General features: G+C 36.8%; 1 protein-coding gene and 1 long non-coding RNA gene across 13 annotated transcripts in view; both read left to right on the top strand.

Moving 5' to 3' along the window:
- WDPCP (WD repeat containing planar cell polarity effector) overlaps nt 1-25,741 on the top strand; it is a 506,774-nt gene that overhangs the window by 134,798 nt on the left and 346,235 nt on the right. For 11 of the 12 annotated variants that reach the window (XR_014315874.1, XM_082746657.1, XM_082746660.1 and 8 more), the window contains 2 exons: nt 20,389-20,503; nt 23,440-23,573. The exons of the other annotated variant lie outside the window; for it this stretch is intronic. Coding sequence is in view for 10 of the 11 variants with exons in the window: in XM_082746657.1 (XP_082602783.1) it covers nt 20,389-20,503; nt 23,440-23,573 (249 nt within the window). In the remaining variant the exon portion in view is untranslated. The remainder of the gene's footprint in view (nt 1-20,388; nt 20,504-23,439; nt 23,574-25,741) is intronic. 12 annotated transcript variants of the gene reach the window in all.
- LOC309872503 overlaps nt 1-25,741 on the top strand; it is an 857,896-nt gene that overhangs the window by 120,980 nt on the left and 711,175 nt on the right. The gene's annotated exons all lie outside the window — the stretch shown is intronic.

Below are 25,741 nucleotides of genomic sequence, written 5' to 3' on the forward strand. Positions count from 1 at the left end.
CATAAGAGAAACTTGATCTAATTCACTTTGCGGTTAGATTGCTCTGGGTATTATGATAGGAACCAATTGAAGAGAACAAAGATGAAACAGGTTAGAAGTCTGTTGCCATGGTCCAGGTGAATAATGGTGGCCTTGACTGGATGGTAGTGATTGAGTAGTAAGAAGTAGCCAGATGCTGGGTATATTTTGAGTTTTGAGCCATCAGAATTCACCGATGGATCAAATGTGGTAGATAGAAAAAATTTCTGAGAAGCTTGAAGAATAGAATTGTCATTTATTGAGATGGGGGGAGATTGAAAAGTGACATTTTGGGGGAAAATATCAGTTACTCAGTTTTGGGGCATCAGTGTTTGAAAGACCATTAGATATTTAAGTGGAGAAGTCGAATAATTGAGAAAAAAGTCTGGGCTGGAGAGAGAAATTTGGGAGGTTGCCTAACAGATGGTATTAAAGACAAGAGATTGATGAAGATCACTGAGGGAGGGAGTTTAGATTCAGAACTAGAGGAAGCTGAAGGGCTGAGACCTGGGGTCCTCCAGCTTTTGGGGCTTGAAGATAGAAAAAGGGGGAGATGGAGCAAGGAGACTAAGAAGGAGTAGCCAGAGCGTATTGGAGGGAGTATGTATCCTGAAAACTAGATTTCAAGTAGAGAGTAAATAAAGTGTTACTGTTACATAAGAAACCAGTAACAAGATGCCTGAGATGGACCATTGGATCGAATAGCAGGGAGATCACCAGTGACCTAGATAAAGGCAGTTTCAGGGTATGGACATGAGCCTGATTGGAATATATTTAAAAGAAAATGGGAGGAGAGAAATTAGGAATTAAAATATAAGAAGGGGTTATGTTACAAAGGAAAATGAAGAAATAGGGCAGAAGCTTGAAGAAGTAGAGTCAAAAGAGGTTCTTAATTCTTTTTTGGATAGGAGAAATAACATCTTAACATCTGTTTCTGTTGGTATGCTAATGGGAATGATCCACTACAGAGGGGAAAAGCTGATGCAGGGAAAGAGAATTAATTGCTGGAGTAATGTTCACAAGAAGCCACTTAATAAAGGGGGAGGGGACAAAAAATAGGTGCCTGGTACCTGATGATATCATGGACCTATCTTATCAGCCATGGACTGCCTATCTGCAGATTTCTGGCTCTTTGAGGAAAAACAAACCCATTCTGTTAAGTGATGGGGTGTTTGTTTGTTTATTTTTTAAGTTTCTTTTACATGCACCCGAATGCCATTCTAAGTGAAAAAATATGCTTAGAAATGTGGGCATAGAATCAGAAGGAGGTACTGTAAGAGTTAAAAGTGGTCTCATTTGCAAGTGACATGAGAGGCTATAGTGGGATTGGGCAGTAAACAGTGTTTTTAATTCCAGGTATTCTTCGACATTTTAACAATTTATACATGTATTTCTTTTCTTTTCTTTTTAAGATTTTATTTATTTATTTGACTGAGAGAGATTACAAGTAGGCAGAGAGGCAGTCAGAGAGAGGAGGAAGCAGGCTCCCCGCTGAGCAGAGAGCCCAATGCGGGACTCGATCCCAGGACCCTGAGATCATGACCTGAGCCAAAGGCAGCAGCTTAACCCACTGAGCCACCCAGGCGCCTTTATACATGTATTTCTTTAACTGAAATCTTTTTTAACCATGCCAGAGTTCTAAGAAGCAGATGTAAAGCTGTAGTAGGGGGCACCTGGCTGATTTATTCAGAGCATGAGACTCTTGATCTCCACATCATGAGTTTGAGCCTCCTGTCGGGTACAGAGATAACTTAAATAATAAATAAATAAGAATTAAACAGAAGATGTACTAGGAATGCATGAGATTTATGGGGGAGATGTGAAAGATAAAGGGGGAAGGGAACAAAAATACATGGGAAGGGCCTTTTGACTGGGATGCTGGTCTGAACTCTGTGAAAGGAGAAGGGCATAAACTCTCTGAAAGAAAATTGGGTATAATGGGCCTCAGGCTATAGTATGGTGCTGAGAAAGTTTCAGGGAGGCTAAACAGGGAGTCCCTGAGCCAAAGTTGCTCATTAGAAGAGTAATGAGCTTTTCACCTAGCACCTGCCATGCTCCGACATTAGCTAGTAGCCACCAAGGGGAAATCTAGTTTTGTCCAACTATGACGCAGGTTCCTAGCCTCTGGTACTCCTGAAGAAGCTCTGAGTGCTGCACGTCTATAACCCATCATACCCACAAAGATTTACATTAAAAATAAGGACATGTGTCTCTATGTTTGCACATATACAATAGTGTACCTGAATAATCTTAATGTTCTGCTAGCCAGTTTAGTATCATGCCTTAATAATTACTCTTTATTAGACAAAAAATTAATTCTTTTCCAGGAAAAACAGAAAGAAAATTTACATTACATCTTGATTATCTCAATCCGAAGTTTGATGACCTATGACAATTCATTGATAGGGTCAATATTTACTCTTAAAAATACAGTAAGATATGAACCCAGTTTTGGAATGTAGTTATGAAACAAAGAAAATTTTGATCTCTATAGTAATGTATCTTAGTATCACCAATTAACATTTCCTTCCTGTTCTTTTCATAAATGGTTCTTTCTTTTCTTTTATTAATTGTTTTCATTTTAAAGCATTCCTTTAAAGAAACTTGTAATTTCCCTGCCTCCACCCTTGGCATTCATGTCTAATAATGTTTTGGAAGCTTAAAGGTATTTTGCCCCAAAGGAAGCTAGTTCAGGACTATGAACTCAGTTATAGTTAATAGTAAATATATGGAAAGCTAAATTAATTCAAAATCTGAATAATCTGTCTCTTGTTGATTTTTATAGTTAACAAAATAGAAACAAATATAGAAATGCCATTTATCTACTTTTTACTATCGTAACTAGCAAATGAGAAGACATTTAATGCATTATATTTGGATATTTGCACTGAGATTTTACACAAACACCTAACACCTGAAATATGTTTCAAATTTAGAACTTTATATTGGATGCATAGGTTGGAATGTACCAATTAGAAAAGTACATTTATAAAACAGGCATCTGAGGTTAGGTTTGAGAACCTAACAACTGTACATTCATGGTATTGGAGAATATCGTTATATATATATGCCAGTGTCAATGATAGAGAAAACATATCAGGTGTTTTTGCCAATTGTAACTTATACCTTTTATTTTAAAAAGAGTTAAAATGGAATTATTAGGTTAGCAGATATATTGCTTAAGTGACTATAAAATGAAAAGCATTTATAGCTATGCTTCTTATGAAATAGTGTTATATATAAAATATTTATTCACAGTGGCTTTTCACAGTGAAGTACTTGTCATTTGGTTGTCTCCTTGGTCTAAGTAGAAGCCTAGGTTGAATTGTGAGATCCCAGTTGCCACTGCGTGCTAAATAAATAAATCTCCTTATATTCTGCCATAAAGAGGAACAGTCCCTACTCCTGTCTGAGGCCCAGCGTCTCTGCTTCTATGACTTTGACCTAAATCCACAGTTCTCAAATTCTACACTGAGGCATCCTGGGGACTACAGTGAATTCACAGGAATCTTGTAGGGTATTAAAAATTTTCAAGGAAACACAATACTTCCAGGGCTTCTGGATGGCTCAGTGAGTTAAGCATCTGCCTTTGGCGCAGGTCATGATCCCAGGGTTCTAGGATTAAGCCCAAGTCGGGCTCCATGCTCGGTGTGGAGCCTGCTTCTCCCTCTCCCTCCACCCACTCCCCTATGTGCCCGTGCTCTCTCTTTCTCACTCTTGCTCTATCTCAAATAAATAAATAAAATCTTAGGAAAAAAAAAAAAGAAACACAAAACATCGGTCAGACACTACACGAACAGGTAGCTCCAGGTAGTGCAAGGTTTCACCATAAGATCGCATTACCTTCTTTTTGAGGATGTCATGGTTATATGAAGCTGACTTTTCAGGACTTGCTGTGTTAAGAAGCAAGGATCATACAAGACTTCACACAGAACAGGAGCAAGTATGAGGGTGTCCAAGCTTATTTCAAGGTTTGAAAAGTTGTATAGTGCCCAACTTCCATTAGTTCACACATCCTATTAAAAAGTAATTATGGTTATTTAGGAATTAATTTTTTTTTCTTTCAATCCCTGTTTGTTATGTTTTCAAATGGCTACTGAATTGTTGGGACATAAATACTTTAGTTGTTGGAGTCTATTTATCAAATGGACCTGTAGTTCCATTGGCTTGGGGACACCATAAGATTACTGAGACCTATAGGGTGCCATGAACTGAGAAACTTTTGGAGCCCCTGGCCTGGAGTTTGGCTCCTGTGCCCTCTGGCCTTCTCAGGACCTCATATGATTATAATTTCTTTTATCTGTAGCATAGTGGTGGAAAGCACAAACTGCTTCATTCTTCATGGTATCAAATCTTGGCTTTACTAGCTATGTGACTTACCTCTCTGTGCCAGTATATTTTATTATAAAACAAAGATAAAAACTTACAAGTTTATTATAAGAAGTAAGTTAATATATATAAATGTTCAGTTTCTGGCACAGACCTGGTTTTTAAACTTTCTGTTGACAGGATCTTTTGAATCAACTTTAGATTTTTTTTCATTTTTTTAAATTAACATATAATGTATTATTTGTTCCAGGGGTACAGGTCTGTGATTCATCAGTCTTACACAATTCACAGCACTCACCATAGCACATGCCCTCCCCAATATCCCTCACCCAGCCACCCCATCCCTCCCAATCCCCTTCCCTCCAGCAACCCTCAGTTTGTTTCCTGAGAACTTTAGATTTTTTTTAATTAAAAATATTTTTATTATGGAACAAAAAATATAAAATTTGTCATTTTAACCATTTTTATGTGTTTAGTTCAGTAATGCTAAATATACTCATACTGTTGTGAAATAGATCTCCAGAACTTTTTCCTCTTGAGAAGCTAAAACTTTTTATCCCTTAAACAACAAATCACCTTCCCCTCTTCTCCCAGCCCCTGGCAACCACCATTCTACTCTCTGCTTCTGTGAGTTTGACTATTTTAGATACCTCATATAAGTAGAATCATGCAGTATTTGTCCTTCTGTGACTGGCTTGTTTCACTTAGCATAATGTCCTCATGGTTCATCCATGTTGTGGCATGTGACAGGAATTCCTTCCTTTTTAAGGCTGAATAATGTTTCACTGTATCTATGTACCACATTTTGTTTATCTGTTTGTCCATTGCCATTGATGGACATTTGGGTTGCTCCCTTCTTTTTTTATTGTGAATAATGCTATTATGAACATGGGGTACAAATATCTCTTTAAGACCTTGTTTTCATTTCTTTTGGATATATACCCACAAGTTGGATTATTGAATCAGATGATTGTTCTGCTTTTAGTTTTTTGAGGAAACTCCCTAGTGTCTTCCATAGTGATTATACCATTTTATAATTCTAGCAGAGGTACACAAGGGTTCCAAATTCTCTACATCCTCACCAACACTTGTTTTATATTTCTGGTTTGGTTTTGGTTTGGTTTGGTTTTGGTAGGTGCTATCCTAATGAGTGTGAAGTGGTATCTCATTGTGGTTTTGATTTGCATTTCCCTAATGATTAGTGATGTTGAACATAATTTCCTTTGCTTGTTGGCCATTTGTATATTTTCTTTGGAGAAATGTCTATTCAAGTGTTTTGCCCATTTTTTAAGGGTTATGGTTTTATGTTACTGATTTATAGGAGTTCAAATAATATATTCTGGATATTAATCCCTTATCAGATGTATGATTAGCAAAGATTCTCTCCCATTGTGTGGATTGTCTTTTACCCTGTCTTTTTACCCTGATGATTGTCTTTTTACCTTGTTGATTGTGTCCTTTAATACATTAAAGTGTTAAAGTTTGAGGTAGTCCCATTTGTCTATTTTTGTTTTGTTGTCTATGCTTTTGGTATTATATTCAAGAAATTGTCAAATCCAGCGTCATGAAGCTGTTTTCCTATAGTTTCTTTGAGGAATTTTATATTTTTGTGTAGCTCTTTAATCCATTTTGGTATTTTTGTGTATGTGTAGGAGTCCACTTTTGTTCTTTTGCATGTGGATATTCAGTTTTTCCCACACCATTTGTTGAAGTGATTGTCCTTTACCCTTGAATGGCCTTGGCCCTCTTGTTGAAGATCGCTTTGAACATATTTGTAAGGTTTTATTTCTGAGCTCTCTGTTCTGTTCCACGGGTCTAGGTTTGTCTCTATGGCAGAATCACACTGTTTTGATTACTGTGGCTTTATAATATGTATTAAAATCAGGTAATGTGAGTCTCTAACTTTGTTCTTTTTCAAAATTGTTTTGGTTATTTGGGATCTCTGAGATTCCCAATTAGCTTCTAAATAAGCACAGCTCTTTTCTTTTTAAACAAATAATCACAAGTCTTATTCATCACTGGTACTACAGGTCTTATCCCTTTCCTTCAAGAGCAAACTTCTCAAAAATTATTCAGCCAGCTCCAGTTGTGCTTTTGTCCTGATTATTATGCTGAAAAACTTGCCTCTAAGGTTGCAAAAAACTCCATATTACTAAATGTAATAGACTTTTATTTTTTAAAGCATCATCTTAAATACACAGGAGGATTCAACACTACTGACCACTCCCTTGTTTTTATTTTTGGTTTTTTTTGTTTGTTTCGTTTTGTTTCAGAGTGGGGTAGAGGGGCAGAGGAAGAGGGGGAGAGAGAGAGAGAATCTTAAGCAGACTCCACACCCAGCATAGAGCCTGATACGGGGCTTGATCTTGCAACTTTGAGATCATGAGCTGAGCTGAAATCAAGAGTTGGTTGCTTGAATGACTGAGCCACCCAAGCTCAGTACCACCCCCTTTTTCTTAAAGTGCTCTTTTTCTGTCAATTCTCCTGAAACTTTGTTCTTCAGTATTCTTTCTACCTCTTTGGCATTCTTGGTCTCCTTTTCAGGCCCATACTCCTTTCTGTGTCCTTGAATGTTGTAATTCCTCAAAGCCCAATTCTAAGTCCTGTCCTCTCTCCTCTGAACTCCTGAGTTAACAAATTTATATCTGTAGCTTTAGTGGCTTCTTTACAGAGCTCAGACCTTTTCCCTTTGCTCCAAATCCATAAGTCCAGCTGCCTACTTGTTGTCACCCCTTCGGTATCTCAAAGATATTTCAAACACAGTATATATTTTTTTAATTAAAGAAAAAATTTTTAAAGTAAACTTTACCCCCCATGTGGGACTTCAACTCACAACACTGAGCTCAAGAGTCACACACTTTACCAGCTGAGCCAGCTGGGCACTCCCAAACATAGTATCTTTAAAATGGAACTCAGAGTCCCTTACCTGTTCCTTTTTTGCCATTCCAATCTCAGTGAATAGCTCTGCCTTTCATCCACTTACAGAAACCAGAAAGCTGGAGGTCTGCTTATCTTAGAAATTATCTTCTTTACCTAACTTCTCCCCACCACACACATGCAAATGTCTAACTTAACTCTTATTCTTGTTGATTTTATCTCCTAAATCTCTCTCACATTGACTGGAGGCTTTCTATTGCTTTGCTCATAACTTTAGTCACAGCCACCTCACTTCATTCTCTCTTCTAGACTACTTAAACACTTCCTAAATGTTCTACCTGCTTCCATTTTTGCTCCCCACCAGTCTATCCTCTACCCTGTAGCCAACATGGTTTTTTTAAAAGGCAGACTGGTGACTCTTCTGTTTAAAACCCTCTTACAACTCTGGATAATAGATAGGAAACTGAAAACTGATTCATTAGGGCAGGGGCAAGGGAGCATTGGTGGTGGTGGGGGATACAGGAAAAGGAATAAGTCTTAAAAAAAAAAAGGTTCACTCATTTGACAGAGAGCACAGGATCGGGGACAAAGGGAGAAGGTGAGGGAGAATCTCAAGCAGACTCCTCATCAAGTACAGAGTCCAACATGGGACTCAGTCTCACATCCCCAAGATCAGGAACTGAGCCAGAATCAAGAGTCAGCCTCTCAACCAACTGAGCCACCCACAGCATCTCAAGAGCAAGACTTTTAACTGTTACCTCTGTATAATTTGTTGTTTTCTTTTGGAAATACATGAATGTATTATCCATTCTAAAAATTAAATCAATAAGTTGAATTTTAAAAATTACAGCATCAGCGGCACCAGGGTGGCTCAGTGGGTTAAGCATCTGCCTTCGGGTCAGGTCATGGTCTCAGGGTCTTGGGATCGAGCCCTGCATTGGGATCTCTGCTCAGTGGGGAGCCTGCTTCCCCCTCTCTCTCTGCCTACTTGTGATCTCTCTCTCTCTCTCTGTCAAATAAATAAATAAAATCTTTTAAAAAATTAATATTGTTATTTTTTAAAAATTACATTATTATACTACTCTTAAAGGCTAGACTGAACTCTAATCTACTTACCTTTTCAACTTCATCCCCTACTATACTCTTTTTTAAAAAATTGGGGCACCTGGGTGGCTCAGTTGGTTAAGTGTTGGACTCTTGATTTTGGCTCAGGTCATGATCTCAGAGTTGTGAGATTAAGCCCTGCTCGCGAGCACACTCTATCTCTAAAAAAGTAAAATATAGGGGTGCCTGGTTCATTGGGCAACTGCCTTCGGCTCAGGTCTTGATCCTGGAATACCAGGATGGAGTCCCACATCAGGCTCCCTGCTCTCTGGAGAGTCTGCTTCTCCCACTGACCTCTCTCCTCTCATGCTCCCTCTCTCATACTCTCTCTCAAATAAATAAATAAAATCTTAAAAAAAAAAACCATAAAAACAAAAATCTCAGTGCCTCAGCCACACAGGCTTCTTTCAGTCTCTCATGCTCTACAGGCTTTCTCTTGCTTCAGGGCCTTTGCGTAAACTGTTCTTAGCTCAGCCTAAAATACCCTTTGCTTCCCTTTTCACTGAGGTAACACATTGCTATCCTTACATCTCAGACTACCTGTTATCACTTCTATAGGGAAGCCTTCCCTGACTACAGAAAGGAAACTCTATCCCTTCTGATGTCCTTTTACAAGACCATGTACTTCTTGGCAGTCATTGCAGTTCAGTTTTACATTTATTGTGTGACCATCTAATTACTATCTGCCTCATTGATTTGACTAAAAGTTCCAGGGGGCAGGGACTGTGCCTCACATGCTGAATTAGATCCAAGTTATAAACTATTTGGGAGAAGTTATAAAACTGACTGCTCAGTATTTTGTGATAGATTTTTATTTTGAAAGATTTTTGTGGTTTGTATTTCTATCTCAACAAAAAGCAATAGTAACAATTTAACAATACTAATCCTAAGAAATCTCTGCTGTGCTTAAACCCAGCATAATGCTCTGTGTTGTTAAATTAGGAAGGTATCTGGCGCCTATTAAGGGTGAATGTGTGTATGTGTGTGTTTAAATTAACTCAGGAAGTGCTGTTGTCAGTCTCAAAGAGGTGATGTATATACAAAATTTCCAAGCTTACTTTTCTGGAACATCTTCAAAGATTAGTATTTCACAGACTATGCCCTGGGAAATGCTCTTTTAGATTTATGCTCTATTAGTATTTTATTACAGGGAAGGAGAAGCAGAATGTTTCAGGGGCAACTGTGGAGTGTACTCCTAGTCAAAGAGAATAGACAAAGAGTTATATTAAGAATGATAGATTTTAGAGAAATTAAAATCATCAGAATATTGGTGATTTTGAAATCTTTTGGGTGAAGGTGAGCAATTTAAAATGGTAAATTCAAACTAAGGGAACTGAAAAAAGATTTAGTGGTGATCTTTATTCCCAGTTTTAATGTTTTAAAATTTAAAATAATTAGGGATGTCTCGCTGGCTCAGTTGGTAGAACATGTGACTCCCTAATCTCAGAGTTGTGATTTCAAGCCTCATGCTAGGTGTGAAGCCTACTTAAAAAAAATTAAAAATTGAAAAATAAAATAAAAAAATTAAAATTACTCCTTATCATTGTAAAATGGCATACAATAAAAACAGGTATATAGTAAAAAGTATCCTCCAACACCAAGCTTATTCCCTTCTTCATGATACCACAGTTAGCAGTTTGATTTCTGTCCTTCCTCCATGCATTTACAAACACTCCTCTGTGTTTTTGTGTGCATATACATTTGTTTTTAAAATAAGCAAAATTACTCTGTACATATTGTTCTGTAACTTTCTTCACATAACAGTGTATACCTGTCAGTGATCTATATCTACCTCCTTATTTTTAGTAGGCCCATAATAATACATAATTTGGATCCACCATATTTTACAGTGATAGTCTTCTTTTAGTAAGTAAAGAAATTGGACATGGATTAAGCAATCTAATAAGGCGCTATGATAGGAAAAAAAGAGTGTTTTGATTTTTTTAATAAGTGAAATTGCAGAGGAGAGGGATTCAGTCCAGTTTCCTACTTGATTTTTTAAGTAAGGAGCCACTGTTATACTTTATTTTCAGTATGGTTTAGATTCTGACTTAGAAACACATTTTGTGGCATATATACAACTAATGTAATCATTGAACACCACATCAAAAATTAATGATATACTATACAGTGGCTAACTGAACATAATAAAAAAGCCCATCTCTTTAAAACCATAAAATAAGAAATATAATTTAAGAGCTGCTCTGTTTTTAAAAAGTTCATGGAACACTACATCAGAAACTAATGATGTACTGTATGGTGACTAACATAACATAATAAAAGTAATAATAATAAATTTATAAAAGAAAAATACTAAAAACATAAAAAGTTAAGAAATCATTCATAATCCCAATTTTTTTTAATTTTAAATTTTAATTTTTAAAAAAATTTTTATAAACATATAATGTATTTTTATCCCCAGGGGTACAGGTCTGTGAATCGCCAGGTTTACACACTTCACAGCACTCACCAAAGCACATACCCTCCCCAATGTCCATAATGTCCATAACCCCACCCCCCTTCTACCAACCCTCCTCCCCCCAGCAACCCTCAGTTTGTCTTGTGAGATTAAGAGTCACTTATGGTTTGTCTCCCTCCCAATCCAATCTTGTTTCATTCATTCTTCTCCTACCCCCTTAACCCCCCATGTTGCATCTCCACTTCCTCATATCAGGGAGATCATATGATAGTTGTCTTTCTCTGATTGACATTTCGCTAAGCATGATAGCCTCTAGTTCCATCCACGTCGTTGCAAATGGCAAGATTTCATTTCTTTTGATGGCTGCATAGTATTCCATTGTGTATATATACCACATCTTCTTGATCCATTCATCTGTTGATGGACATCTAGGTTCTTTCCATAGTTTGGCTATATATATAATCCCAATTTTTAAAAACTCTTTGAGACTAGAAGTTAAAATTCATTCCTCCAACTCTTAATTTCACCTCTTTGAGGTATATACTGTCAATAGTTTTGGGCCTATTCTTTCTGACATTTTCTTGTATTTATACAGATAATTTCTCCACACACACACACACCCCCCACTGCACTTTTTTCCCAATAAAATGTGATGGTAATTTTCATGTAGGTCTGTAACTTTTAGAAATTCTGCACACACACCCCAACAATGTATCATATTCTTGGGCAGAAAACTTCTGATTAATTAAACTTATCTATCTTTTATGTTATCTCTATTTGTTTTCTTGTACTAACAACATTTACAATAACCAAACTCAGAAGGACTGATTTATTAACTGGCATGGCAATTTATTAATTTATAGTGTCAGATATATCTGGCAGCATAGATTTTGTTCATTTGCTTGGGGCATTCCCACGTGATGGCTGAATTACTCAAGAGACTAAATTATAGATAAGAAGATTGGTGAGCCGAGAATTAGAACACAAGTGAGGAGGTGTTCTTACAGGATATTTCTATCAAGCTGCTGTAGCTAACTGACTTGCCCTGGGGCTCTATCTGTCTTGACAACTGGCGTTAGTCATCACTCATTGCCCTGAACATGGTTGGAAGCATACAGAACAAGTTTCCTCCAGGTTCCTGATCTAACTATGCACTGCTCACCACTCCATTTAAGATATCTGACCAGGTCTTCAGTCATTATTCTTTCTTTATGTGAGGAAAGTGTTGATTAGAATTTGAGGATCTCCCACATCTGCTTAATGGAGATAAGGAGAACCTTCACCTCCACAGCAGCTCATTTATGAGCATTCTCTTCAGGTGAGCCTCTGTGCAAGTGACTCACTTACAGGGCTTGTGATCACCAGTGTCTCCAGACATTGCCAAATGTCCCCTGGTAGCCAAAATCAGTCCCATTTGAGAATTACTAGTTGAGAGGGCAGCTAGTTTAGAGTGAAGAGCGAGCCACAGAGAGAGGAAAACCAGATGGGTTATTATATGGAGGTCAACTGAGAGTTAAGGATATTAGTTCCTCAGTGGTGTGAGAAAGAACACTGAATTTGTTCTGTCGTGGTCTCTACTTTCCTACTGATTATGAGACCTTTGGTTAGTTGCTTTACCCTCCTGATCATGAATTAGTATGAGAATTAACCTTGTTATTGTTATTTTTTTTTTAATTTTTTATTTTTTATAAACATATATTTTTATCCCCAGGGGTACAGGTCTGTGAATCACCAGGTTTACACACTTCACAGCACTCACCAAAGCACATACCCTCCCCAATGTCCATAACCCCACCCCCCTTCTCCCCAACCCTCCTCCCTCCAGCAACCCTCAGTTTGTTTTGTGAGATTAAGAGTCACTTATGGTTTGCCTCCCTCCCAATCCCATCTTGTTTCATTCATTCTTCTCCTACCCACTTAAGCCCCCATGTTGCATCTCCACTTCCTCATATCAGGGAGATCATATGATAGTTGTCCTTCTCTGCTTGACATATTTTGCTAAGCATGATAGCCTCTAGTTCCATCCATGTTGTCGTAAATGGCAAGATTTCATTTCTTTTGATGGCTGCATAGTATTCCATTGTGTATATATACCACATCTTCTTGATCCATTCATCTGTTGATGGACATCTAGGTTCTTTCCATAGTTTGGCTATTGTGGACATTGCTGCTATAAACATTCGGGTGCACGTGCCCCTTCGGATCACTACATCTATATCTTTAGGGTAAATACCCAGTAGTGCAATTGCTGAGTCATAGTTATTTTTTAAACTTGTGTACTTATTAGGTAGCAGAGTTGTACTGGCATTTTACATGCATTATATGTATAAAAATCCTCTGTAAATTATAAAATTTTGTATAAAAGTACTGTGCTATCTGGTATGATTTCCTGTTTACTTTTTTAAGAAAAATTTTTAAGGTTTTATTTATTTCTTTATCAGAGCACAAACAGGGGGAGTAGCAGGCAGAGGGAGAAGCAGGCTCTCTGCCAAGCAAGGAGTCCAATGCAGGACTCGAACCCAGGACCCTGGGATTATGACCTGAGCTGAAGACAGACGCTTAACCGACTGAGCCACCCAGGCGTCCCTTTTTGTTCACTTCTTACCACTGCCTTTATCCCTTTTAAACTTTAAAACTTTTGGCAAGTAGTAGAAGCTTTACCTTTGTACTTTGTGTGTGTGTTATATTTATAAATATTATAAATATTTCTAGGAATGATCACTTTTATGTAATTATTATATATAAATGCAGAAGAGGTGGCTTGAGAATTACATTAGGAATTAAAAAGTAGCTTTACTCATAGTGAGAAAATGAGATTTCTTATATTGAAATACTTAGCAGGCAAATTTCTAGGCATGTATCTATTCCATATATTGAATAATACTCTACAAATTTTGGGGAAACCCCATTGTTAACACTTCTCTATCCGGAAAAATACCTGTTTATTTTTTATCCTTCTGTTTCTTGTCCTTAAGTCAGTTTTCTCTAGTGAGTCAATTAAATTTTTTTTTGTCCTTGTTTTAATTTACTTTTGTTTCTCCACTCTAATGCTTTAGTCAGGCATGGTTTCCCTCTATACTCAAAGGTTTGCTGAATGAACGAGTAAATTACAGAAGACATGTTATCTTTTTTCCAACAGGTTATCTGCTAAAATAATCAGTGACTCTAGTCTTCATTATAGATTTTCCCAATGTAAAATTGTTTGACCATCTATAGCTCTCAGAGTTTCTCCAGAATTTATCCTGTGGATTGGATTGTGGGGGCAGGAGTGAGGTGTTGGGTCCCATTGTGATGTAAATTCACTGGACCTCCAGGGAAGTGGCTCTATAATGCTTTAAATATTTGCTTCAGCCCTAGAATTCACTGCAGTGGTCCTGATACTCTGGACAACAATATTCTTGTTGTCTCTCTGGATTGTAGTGTTCAGCACCTGCTATCACCCACATGTCTGCTAGTGATTTGGGGGATCAGACTTTGCTGGCTGTTCATGACTTAATTTTCAGATCATGGATTAAACTTGTCGCTCACTGTTGATTTGTAGTCCTGACCCTGCATACCTTCACTTTTTTCATTTTCTCCTCAGACGTAATTATAATCACATGGATTTGGGGGGAGTTTTCTTAACCACTGAGAATACTGAATTTAGTGGAATTGTTTGTGATCACTATTATAAAATAATAGCTCATTTACAATTACTGCACCAGTTGTTCTTCAGTATTTGAGACCAAGTATGATCCATTTCTCTTTTCTGTGGGTATTAAACTCTCTGTTCTAGGAAGCAGCCATCTATCCTGACCAAAACCTCCACTTTTCTCTGAAATGAGGTCTTCTCCTGTATTCTCTCTATATTCTACTAACATGTGTCTTCCTTATTCACCATTGTATCCCTGTCTATACAGGAGGCAAAAATTCACATGTTTTGAGCTGGTGAATGAAATGAATCGTAGTTTCTTGTGGTTGTTTGTGTTTTATGTAGATTAATGTTATTATCTGATCTGATTTTCTTTTCCCAGTGCCATTTCACTTCCCATTAAGTACTGAATCTGAGTTTAGGAGAAACCATTTGAAGAGCCATCTGAAGATTATGGAAATCATTTCCCATAATCTTAAAGAGAAAGCCTCTTTGGCATGAGCTTGTTGGAGAAAATGGGAAGAAATGTTAAAGGCAATGGAAAGAAATATGGACATAGCAGAAATAGTAAAAAAAAATACTTCCTGCCTGGGAGGGTGTCCAAGAAAAGAAAAAGTTTCCGTTCCTGTTTTGCCTTAGTCACGTTCTGCACAAAGAACAACATTAAAATCGGAACAATTTTGGGAAATCTCATGGGCCTTCCATTGATTCATCCTAGGGAGCTAGCCCAAAGCTCAGATCTGCTCTGTAGGGGCTTCCCTTTACTTCTTTCCTCGTTTTCATTTTCTGAGCTGTCAGAATTCCCCAACTCCTTGCTAGTAGGATAGGATAGTATCTTTTTCTTCATGTCATGCCAAATCTTACATTGGCCATTTTCATTTTGGAGGGTTTAAGAACAAACCTTTTGGGAAGACAGGTGGAAGCACTTTCTTGTCTGAACTGGAATATTCTTTTCCTGAACTTCAGACTATTTTATCCTGATTCTGGTTATCTCTGTTACTATATCCAAGACTATCTTTGGCACCAGTACTTGGAAACTTTATGCTTTCCCATAGGTTGTTTTATAAAAATGCACTAATTAGCTTGCTAATTTATTTATATCTTATTATTTCAAAATCTGGTTTCAGAGATACCTCTAGGCCACAAGACATTTAGAGATCTAAATGATGGACATACCTTGATCCTAATGAGTACCCAAACTAGGTTTCGTTAAGAGGGCTAACCTGATCTTTTCATACCTCTAAAGATTGGAATGCTCCAAACCTCAGACCAAACCTCTTTCAACTTTAATGATAGATTAAGTGAAAAAAAATTTTTTTTAATTTCTCACAGCTCTAGAGACTAGAATTCCAAGACTAATGTGCTGTCAGTGTTGCTTTTTGGTAAGTCCTCTCTTCCTGGCTTATAGATAGCAATCTTCTTACTATGTTGTCATATGGCTCTTTCTCTGTGCGTGCACATGGAGGGAGAGAGCTCTCTGTTGTCTCTTCCTCTTCTTATGAGGACACCAGTCAGGGTGGATTAGGGCCCTAGCCATGTGACCTTTCTACTCATTAAATCCAGTTACTCAGCTCAAAGCTTTTTGAGTTTTTCCTTGTATGCCACATCCAGTCCTTCAGCAGGTTCTTGCTGATTCCCTTTAAAATATATCTCTGGGGCACCTGAGTGGCTCAGTGGGTTAAAGCCTCTGCCTTCAGCTCAGGTCATGATCCCAAAGTCCTGGGATCGAGCCCCGCATTCGGCTCTCTGCTCAGTGGGGAGCCTGCTTCCCCCTCTCTCTGCCTGCTTGTGATTTCTCTCTGTCAAATAAATAAATAAAAGTTTTTAAAAAAATGAAAAATAAAATATATCTCAAATCTGTCCACATATCATTTCTTCCAGCATTGCCATTATATCCAAACCATCATCTTCTCACCTGGACCACCACAATAGCCTCCAAATGGTCTCTTGCTTTTACTCTTGCCCAGACCCCTCTTTAAAACATAAATTAGATTGGGACGCCTGGGTGGCTCAGTTGGTTAAGCAGCTGCCTTCGGCTCAGGTCATGATCCCAGCGTCCTGGGATCGAGTCCCATATCGGGCTCCTTGCTCTGCAGGGAGCCTGCTTCTCCGTCTGACTCTGCCTTCCACTCTGTCTGCCTGTGCTCGCTCTTGCTCGCTCTCTCTGACAAATAAATAAAATCTTTAAAAAAAAAATAAAAACATAAATTAGATTGTAATTCTCTGCTGCTTAAAATGATTTCTCGTCAGCCTAACTTGGCCCAGCTACCTCTCTGATTTCATCATCTGTGAATAGCACTGTCACTCATTTCCCTCTAGCTACTCTGCCCTAGCTTTCTTCAGTCCTCCCAGGCATATTCTGACCTTAGAGTTTTTGCAGTTGGTGTTCTCCGCCTTAAGTTCCCTTTCTCCAAATAATCCTGTGGCCTATTCAATAACTTCATTTGGGTCAAATGACTCCAATGTCATCTCCTTGGAGAGGTCTTTTTATTTCTTTATTAGTCATTCTGCTTAAAACAGGATTCTTCTAAAAATCCCTGTCCTTACTGTGCTTTATTTTTCTCTGTAGTTCTTACTGCTATCTGACATTATATCAAAACTATTTGCCTATTACCTGTGTCTACACTAGAATGCAAGCTCCCTGAGGTGAGGGTGGGCAAGGGTTTTGTCTGTTAGGTTCATTGCTGTATCTTCAGTACCTAGAGCAGGGCCTGGCTCAAAATACTAAGTATAGATTTGTGGAATGAATGAATGAATGAATGAATGAATATATATATAAATAAGTGGCTGCACCTGTCCTTCGAAGAAAGATTCTGAAGGAATGCTGAAACTCACTGGGCAGGATTCACAGTTCCCAAATCACTGCTCCAGTCTCCATGTGTTACCTACTGCAGCATGCATGCTTTCTTACTGCACCTTGACACTTTCCCTTCAAATCCTTTCCAGCTTAAGTCCCTCTTTTACCTACTTTCACAGGTTACACTTGATACCACCATCCTACAAAAGTGTTTTTTTTTTAAGATTTTATTTATTTATTTGACAGAACGAGATCACAGGTAGGCAGAGAATCAGGCAGAGAGAGAGGAGGAAGGAGGCTCCTCACCAAACAGAGAGCCTGATGGGGGGCTCAATCCCAGGACCCTGGGATCATGACCCAAGCCAAAGACGGAGGCTTTAACCCACTGAGCCACCCAGGCACCCCCAAAAGTGGTCATTTATAATTTTTTTTCCAAGATGATAAATGCCCAAATATAGAAATAGCGATAAGTATTAGGACATGAGGACTAGTTCATGATAACGGTGCTGAGAGTAGAAAGTAAGGAAAAGAAATTTGAGACTTGTACAAATTAAATGCCAAAGTTCTGGAGGAACTTGCAAATATCTTGGAGACAATATCCTTATGAAATCATTGCAAATGGAAAAGGTAACAAAAGATTGTACTGGTGATAACTCACCTGGGCTCTAGTGTACTCTCTCTAGTCTTGAGTCCAATCTGGGCACAAGATTTTTAGAAAGAAAAAAAATGGGTTCAGAGATGGCAGGTAGTATAGTGAACATATATCATATGAGCAATGGTTGAATAATAGTAATTACTGTGTGCCAGGCATTATTCTAAATACTGTTTGTAAAAAGTTATTTAATGCTCATCCTATGAGGTAGATGTCGATTTTACCCTATCATTTCAGACAAGGAAATGAAGTCATAGAGAGGTTAAGTAATTCCCACATGGTCACACAGCTAGGAGGAGGTAGAGCAAATGCCGATTTCATTCTGATTCAGAGTCACGCTTAACACTATGTTACTTTCAATATTTTAAAGTGTGCTGTTGAAGAAAACTTTAGGTTATTATAGAAGTTCTTAGAAGGCAGTATTAACCTTTACCTCAAGCTCAACTGTCACCACCTCTTACTCAGTCTCCCTAGTCTCCCCAGTGAGTACTTCTATAATTGGACCAGTAATAGCACTTTATTACACTTATTTGCTTGTATGTAGAGATACTCTCTGTTAACCTCTCTCACCTATTTTGAGGATTATATTTTATTCTCTTTTGAGCCACTAAATTTAGTTTAGTGCTTGGCATAAAATCAACATTTAGTCTTTGTTGAATGAAAACCATGAATAAAAGATCTCTAAATCAATTAGAAGTGTTCAGTGGTCAGATAATGAGCTCCTGATCACTGGAGGTATTTAAGCATGGACTGAATGCTTGAAAGATGCTTGAAGAGATGCTGTAGAAGGACTTTCATGTCATTGTGGAAGATTAGAATAAGTTTCTTTCTAACTATGAGTAATCTGATCCTATAATGAGTTAGTTTTGATTTTTTTTCTTCAAACATTTAGTTCGCACTTACTGTGTGCCTGGCATTGTTTTAGGTGTTAAAGATACAAAGATAAGAATGACCTAGCCGGTATCCATAAAGAGCTTAGTAGTCAGTGGATAACTAAGAAAAAAAGATGCTCAAAGATATAGGTGTAAAGTTTTAGTAGATAAAAACAAATAGAAAAGGACAGATTTTAGAGATGTTTCGAATAAATGGGGGAGAAAAAAGCTGTGACATAGGGGAGAACTAGGTATGAAAGATGACCCTAAAATTGCCTGCCTGAGAAAGGAGAATTTAGAAGTAAAGGCTATGTGTTATGTTGTTATGGGGGAATTCCCCAAAGGGAAATATCAGTATTTGCCATCAAGGTGTCTTGCAGGGTTGGATGTAATTCAGCAGAGATTAATTTGTGAATATTTTGAAATTCTTGGAACAAATGTTCTTCTCTTATTAGTCTCCCAAATGAATAATGATGATTACATCTTTCCTGCCATCTACCCCTTTTAGGGGCATTGACATTAAATGGACAGTCTTTTTAGTCATGTGGGACCCTTCAGTTTCTGTTCCTATTAATGTGCCTGGAATCTGTTAAGCATTGGGGAAGTAGTAGTCTTTCTTTATATTAACCTGGTCCCTCATGCTGCTCATCCTTCACACATGTCTAAATATGTCTTGACACAGAATCATCCTTTCTAGCTGGGACACGTTTCCTAGGTAGGTGGGGAATTCCCCTGTTTTGTTTAAAATCATAGTTGTCTTTGAATTTGGCTAGCATGTTCATGATTAGTTTACTGACAATTGGTTTTTTTCTTTGTATACCATATGCTGTTCCATGATTCATCTGCTTTGAGTCTGTTGCCTTGAAGGTGAAACAATTTCTTCCAGTGTTGATATTTCATAATCTTATAGATAACAAGCATATGCATATGCATAGTCCTTTCAGAAGTTTTAAACATTTGGAGATGAATGAATTATGCTGCCACAAATGGAAAGGAGCAGTATCATAATGGTAATATCTAGTCATCTTTGTTAGGTGGTTGGGTGAACACCGATATTGATAAAGCCTGGTACTTTACTGTGTTTATCTCTTTTTGAGAAATTGTTTACTTATTTATGAATATTAAAATTTAACATTTTACTTCAGTTGATTTGATTTCCATGTATTTTAATTTTTAAACTGACAAGATCTTTATTTGTAGAAGTGGGGCTTAAATTCCAAATAAATTGTAACATTCACTGTTTATATTGTAATGGTTGCATCTTTTCTATATTTGATGTATAGCAATGACTATTCAAACTTTCAGAAATCTTTTAATTTATGATATAAATAGTAATCTTTCAAAGTATTTTAGTAGAACACAGTACATTTCTGAATACAGTACAAAGCAATTACTTCTTTATTGGTGTTTTCTAAGTGTTTTGTTGGTTGGGCTTCTGATAAACATGGTCTAAATTCAGTTTCTGCACATAGCTTTAATCAAATGCACTTACCATTTTGCATCATGTAGCCACATGTATCTATTTACTCAGAATTTCAATGCTTCTTTTCAATAAAGAAAAAATCTTTATAATTTCCTGGTATACATGCCCATGTAAATATCTTTATAATTTATACATTTAAAAAAAGATTTTTGAAAGACTCTAATTCTCAGTACATCTCTCCCCCTGCCCCCTTTACCTGTTTTTAGCTCCTCTTTGGTTCAGGTGTGCTGGTGTCCCTAAGCCTCTCTGGGCCACAGCTGGAAAAAGTGGTGATTGACAGAAGCCTGGTGGGGAAGCTCATCTCAGACTCCATCAGTGATGGTAATTACCCCCATGTGTCTACATTAACAGTGGGGCAGGAGAAATAGTGTGTCAACAGGTACACTAATTATTACCACTGGGGACTTGCAAACACAAGTAATCGCTTATAATAGCATAGTTACAACCCCTGGGACCAATACAAGTTTTGACTAATATTTAATACAAAAATTTTGTTAAGTGTTAGGCTCATATTCAGAGTACTTTTTACTTTTTCCTTTGAAAAATGTGAATGTATTCTCAAAACAGGGTTTTTTTAGTGTGTTCTTTTAAAATTAGTCCTTTATTGTTGACATTTCAAGTATTTTTCATTTTCAAATGAATTTTCTGTAAATAACCCAAATGTGTCAACACAGCCACCAAAAAAAAAAAAAAAAAAATCTGTGATTTGGCTAGTAGGAAGATCTGTTGTTACCAAAATCTAAGAATACTAACTTTTGAGAAAATTTGGGCAGTATTTCTAAATATGTACACCAATGCCAAATATACTAGATAAAACTGGATCCTTTTAAGTATACCACAATCAGTAAATAATTGCTACAAAGTATGTAATAAAGGGGCGCCTCATGGCACAGTCAATAGGGTGTTCAACCCTTGGTTTTGGCTTGGGTTGTGATCTCAGGGTAGGAGATTGAGCCTGGTGTCAAGCCCTGAGTTGGGCTTCGTGCTCACCATGGAGTCAGAGTTGGCTTGGGTTTTTCTCCTCCTCTCTCTTTGCCCCTCCTCCCCACTAACCCTCCCAAACATATGCAGCAGGTGTGCACACACTCTGTCTTTCCCTCTCTCTCTCTCTCTCTCTCTCTCCCTCTCTCTTTCTCACTCAAATAAATAAATAAGTCTTTTTAAAAAACATGTAAAAAAGATTTTAAGCTAGTTTTTGAAATAGGATACTGATATTTATTTGAGCCCTGAAAGGCTCTAAGATGCTGTGTCTACCTACTTACTTAATTAAAAAAGAAGCTTTTATGGTATAGTTATTTCCATTTTATAGATAAGGAAATTGAAGTTAAGACATTAAGAAACATGCCCATGAATGAGATACCAAACTAAAATTGGAACCCAGGTTCTAGCTGCAGAGCCCATTTTCTCTCTGCTCTGCTGTGCTGACTCCTGAAATATTAAGGTTATGTGCTTTTATTGAAGGTAAGAGGGTTTAAGAAACAGGTTGCATTATCATTAGTGATTGAAGTTGTCAGTATCTTAACTGAATAATCAAAACAAATTGTGGTCTGGTGGAAAGGACAGAGGTGAAACTATAGAAACCTTCCTTCTGCTGTCTGCTATCACTAGCTACCTCTGAATAACACAGATACATTTTCATCAACTTAGAGAAAAGCTTTTTGCAGGATGGCTATAATTGACAAAATTCTTGATAATAATAAGCTGAGTGTAGAATTGTAAGTGTGCCATTTCCTCTTCCTTACAGGAACATGGTGTCAAGGAAACTTACTATGGAAGAAGTTCCATTTTCATATGTGTCATAATTAACCCCTTTGTTGACACCGCAAATAAAATAGTGGCTATGATGATTTTGTCATGTTGATGCTCCTCTATAAGAATTAAAAGGAGACTTCCAACACTATTCGTGTCTCAGAGATATCTCTTTTTACTTGTTTCTTTTATTTATGCCCAAAATAATACACTCTCAAGAGACCATGATAACAATGTGATTTCTTGGCAGCTCTCCAGACTCTCCTGTAATTGTGTAGCTATACTCTTGGCTGCTGCTTGCATAGCTAGGGTGTGGAAGTAAAGAAAAGTATATGAAACACTCAGTAATTTCTTTATGGTAGGAACAATGTAAAACATTTCTCAAATTCCTATTATACTAAGCTTTTATCAATATTTTTATAACATTAATAACCCTTTATGTAACTCATGAGTATTAATTGTCTGCCTCCTTGTGCATATTAGAAATAAAGCTGGAGAAACATTTTTGCTAATCTTCATTATTATATATTAATTACTGTAATGTGCATGTTGAGTGTAGTATGGTTTATTTAATTCAGCTTGTATACCCTCAAAAAGAAGGTTTGTTGATGAAAAATTTTAAAACAACAAAAAAAATACAGAGCTGCCTGTGTAGCTTGTCAATTAAGTGTCTTACTTCTGCTCAGGTCATGATCTCAGGGATCTGGGATCATGTCCTATTTTGGACTCATTGTTCAGTGGGGAGTCTGCTTTTCTCTCTCCCTTTCCCCTCCCCCTGCTTATGCATGTGGGCATGTGTGCATTTCTGCTCTCTCTTAATAAATAAATAAATAAACGTACGTATGTGGAGAACACTGATCTGTATCCCCTAAAAGAATCAATTTATTCTCAGATGGTTTATATCATGTAAACACAAGATTAAAGGCTAAGTACAAATAAAAATTAAGTATTTTCATCTTTACCTTCAGGTATGAGATGGTCTTTATTTTATGCTTATCTAGCCTTGGTTCATTTGATGGTTATCTCCAAACATCAGTGTTACCATAAAATGGTATTAGGTAAAAAGGAAAGCATCAAATCCATGCATGACTAAATTGATGATTATTGCTTTTTTGTAATTTCTTTCTTTTTTTTTTTTTTTTTTAAAGATTTTATTTATTCTTTTGGCAGAGAGAGAGAGAGAGATCACAAGCAGAGAGGCAGGCAGAGGGAGGGGGGAAGCAGGCTCCCCGCTGAGTAGAGAGCCCAGTGTGGGGCTCAATCTCAGGACCCTGAGATCATGACCAAGCCAAAGGCAGAGGCTTAATCCACTGAGCCACCCAGGTGCCCCATTTGTAATTTCTTTAATATCCTTGTAAAATAATGATATTTAGGAGACTAGGTATTTCAATAGGTATCTGTCTTCTGAGAAGAGCTTTTTGTAATATTTTAATGAAAAAAATTTCACAATTCATTATCATTATATTCTAACAGTATTTTATAAAATTATCAAATCTTTTTTGTTTTAGCTCTTCTCACAGACAACTTTATCATCTTGTCATTTTTGGCACAAAACAAACTATGTTGTATTCAGTTTACCAAGAAGATGGGGTCTCCTGATACAAACAAAAGACTGGAAAAACTCTCAGCCTTGGATTATAAGGTAGAGATTTCAATGTATAGAGTTGTGTTATTAGTTACTAAAGTATACTAAAGTATCACATGGATTGGTGTTATACTTATTATTCTTGAACATTTCTAGATTTCAGACAAACCAGAGTTAATTATGTGATTAAGGTTGATTCACTGAAATAGTGACTATCCTTCCTTTTCTTTTTTACTCTCATTATGGGACTCTAATAATGGCATTTTGGAGCAATTTATTTAGTTCTTTATGGAAATCCAAGATAGTAGAGACAAGTTACACATTTGAAAATGGTTTTCTTGCTAAGGGCAGTATACACACCATTCTTATTTTTCCCTGAAACCCCATATCATCTTTCTAGGCAAGGATAGCTGCTCTGGATTCCATTTCACAAGAAAAGAAAGAAGGCACTTTCAAAGGTTAATAGAAAAGTGTAATAAACAAAGAGTGGGAAGACCTCTCACTCCCCCACATACACACATGTATACCCACCTATAACTAGAGAAAAATGCAAAACGAATTCTCCTTCATATGTTAGTATCTCTCCCTTCACTAACTCCAGGTAATTTGTTTCCTTGTATCAGGGATTTTACATCTGTTAGGCAGGATTTTTATTTTAAACGGTGTGTTTAATATAAGTTTTGCCACATTACATTTTAACTGCTTGGAAGGCATACTCTCTGCTAGGATGAGTATCTAATACATTTTCCAGGCTGTTTCAGTTCAAGGCCTCTTTTCAGCAATGACTTGTGTTTGCAAGATTGATCCAGCCTCTGTGACGTGGATTTGAGACAGTTCACTGTTCACTGGGAACAGAGCTGATATACAGTTTCCTTAAAAAAGATGCATACTTATGCCATACCCAGAGTATCTATCTATAATACAGGCAAAGATTTTTAGAAGTCAGCTTTGTGATTTGAAACTTTGTGTGTGATTTTGAGAAAGTAGTATTTAGCTAACCTTTTGCCCTTTGGGATTATTTCTTACTATGATTGAGGTGGTAGTGATATGGGGAGGATGTAATTTTATTTGGTAGAAACATCTATTCTTATAAAAATAAGATTTTTGACATGGGATAAAAAAATTAAATGAGTTTTCATTGTGGTAATGAACTGAATTTGGTTTTATTTCCCAAACTTGTGGAGTTTCTGTAACATTTTGTGTAATACTGATTTTCTTTAATTGGAGTTGGTGGTATTATATTTTGGTAAGTAAAAAAACTGTATTAGCACTCTTAATGAGATGTTATTTTCCAGATTGACTAACTATAGACTTATTTGAAATGTTGCTTATTTACAAATGCTGGTCTTTAAAATGTAAAGTAAGTAAAAAGTAAGTAAATTAATGAAATGCTCCAATATGCATTAACTCAAACTATTTAAAATGTTTTCAGTGCTATTATATAAAATTTTGTATGACTAGTTTCTTCATCTTAGGTGTGATGGATAGTTTAGTAGTCTTCTCAGCTGAAGGATAGTAGCTACCCATTAATGAGATCAGAGAGAAACTGTCAGGATGTCATCTTTTCTTATGAAAAAATGTGAAAAATAGACTTACTCTATGGACTCTTACACTTTAAGGGAATGTCTTATTTGTTTATTCTTTCTGCCTTTGAATTTGAGGATAATATGGGCACTCACATCATTTCTATACATTGGAGAACTAACCTGCTTCCCTTTGGAAAAGCCCATCATGGATTTCATATTTTTGTTCAGTATTTGAAATATAAATATTTAATACATAGTAAAAACTGCCATTTGTCAATAGGAAGGAGAATTTAAGAAACTTGTTCATTTTACTTGCCTTGTTGACTATCATGATAGAATACTGATGCCATTAAAACTCATAGGAAACAGTAAATTACAGATAATATACATGATTTGCACTATATAAGGATTAAAAGTGTCAGTTTCTTAATTCTATTTTCTCATCTAGAAATTTGTAAGCAACATGTTTACATGGCAATAGGACATCAAAATAATGTATGCTAATATGTAAGTACTTAGCAATTCCATTATGGTATTTATGTCAAGAAAATATGTAGTTAAAATAATGATATTGAAAGCATAACTGTAAGAATTTGCACTTCAAAGCCTAAAGTACATCTGTGTTGTCTGTCATTGCCCATTTGGATTTTAAAACAAAGAAATAATGTAGAGTATTTATAATTCTGCTTTTCTTTACAT

The sequence above is a fragment of the Mustela nivalis genome (genome assembly GCF_964662115.1).
Source record: "Mustela nivalis genome assembly, chromosome: 8".
Classification (NCBI taxonomy): domain Eukaryota; kingdom Metazoa; phylum Chordata; class Mammalia; order Carnivora; family Mustelidae; genus Mustela; species Mustela nivalis.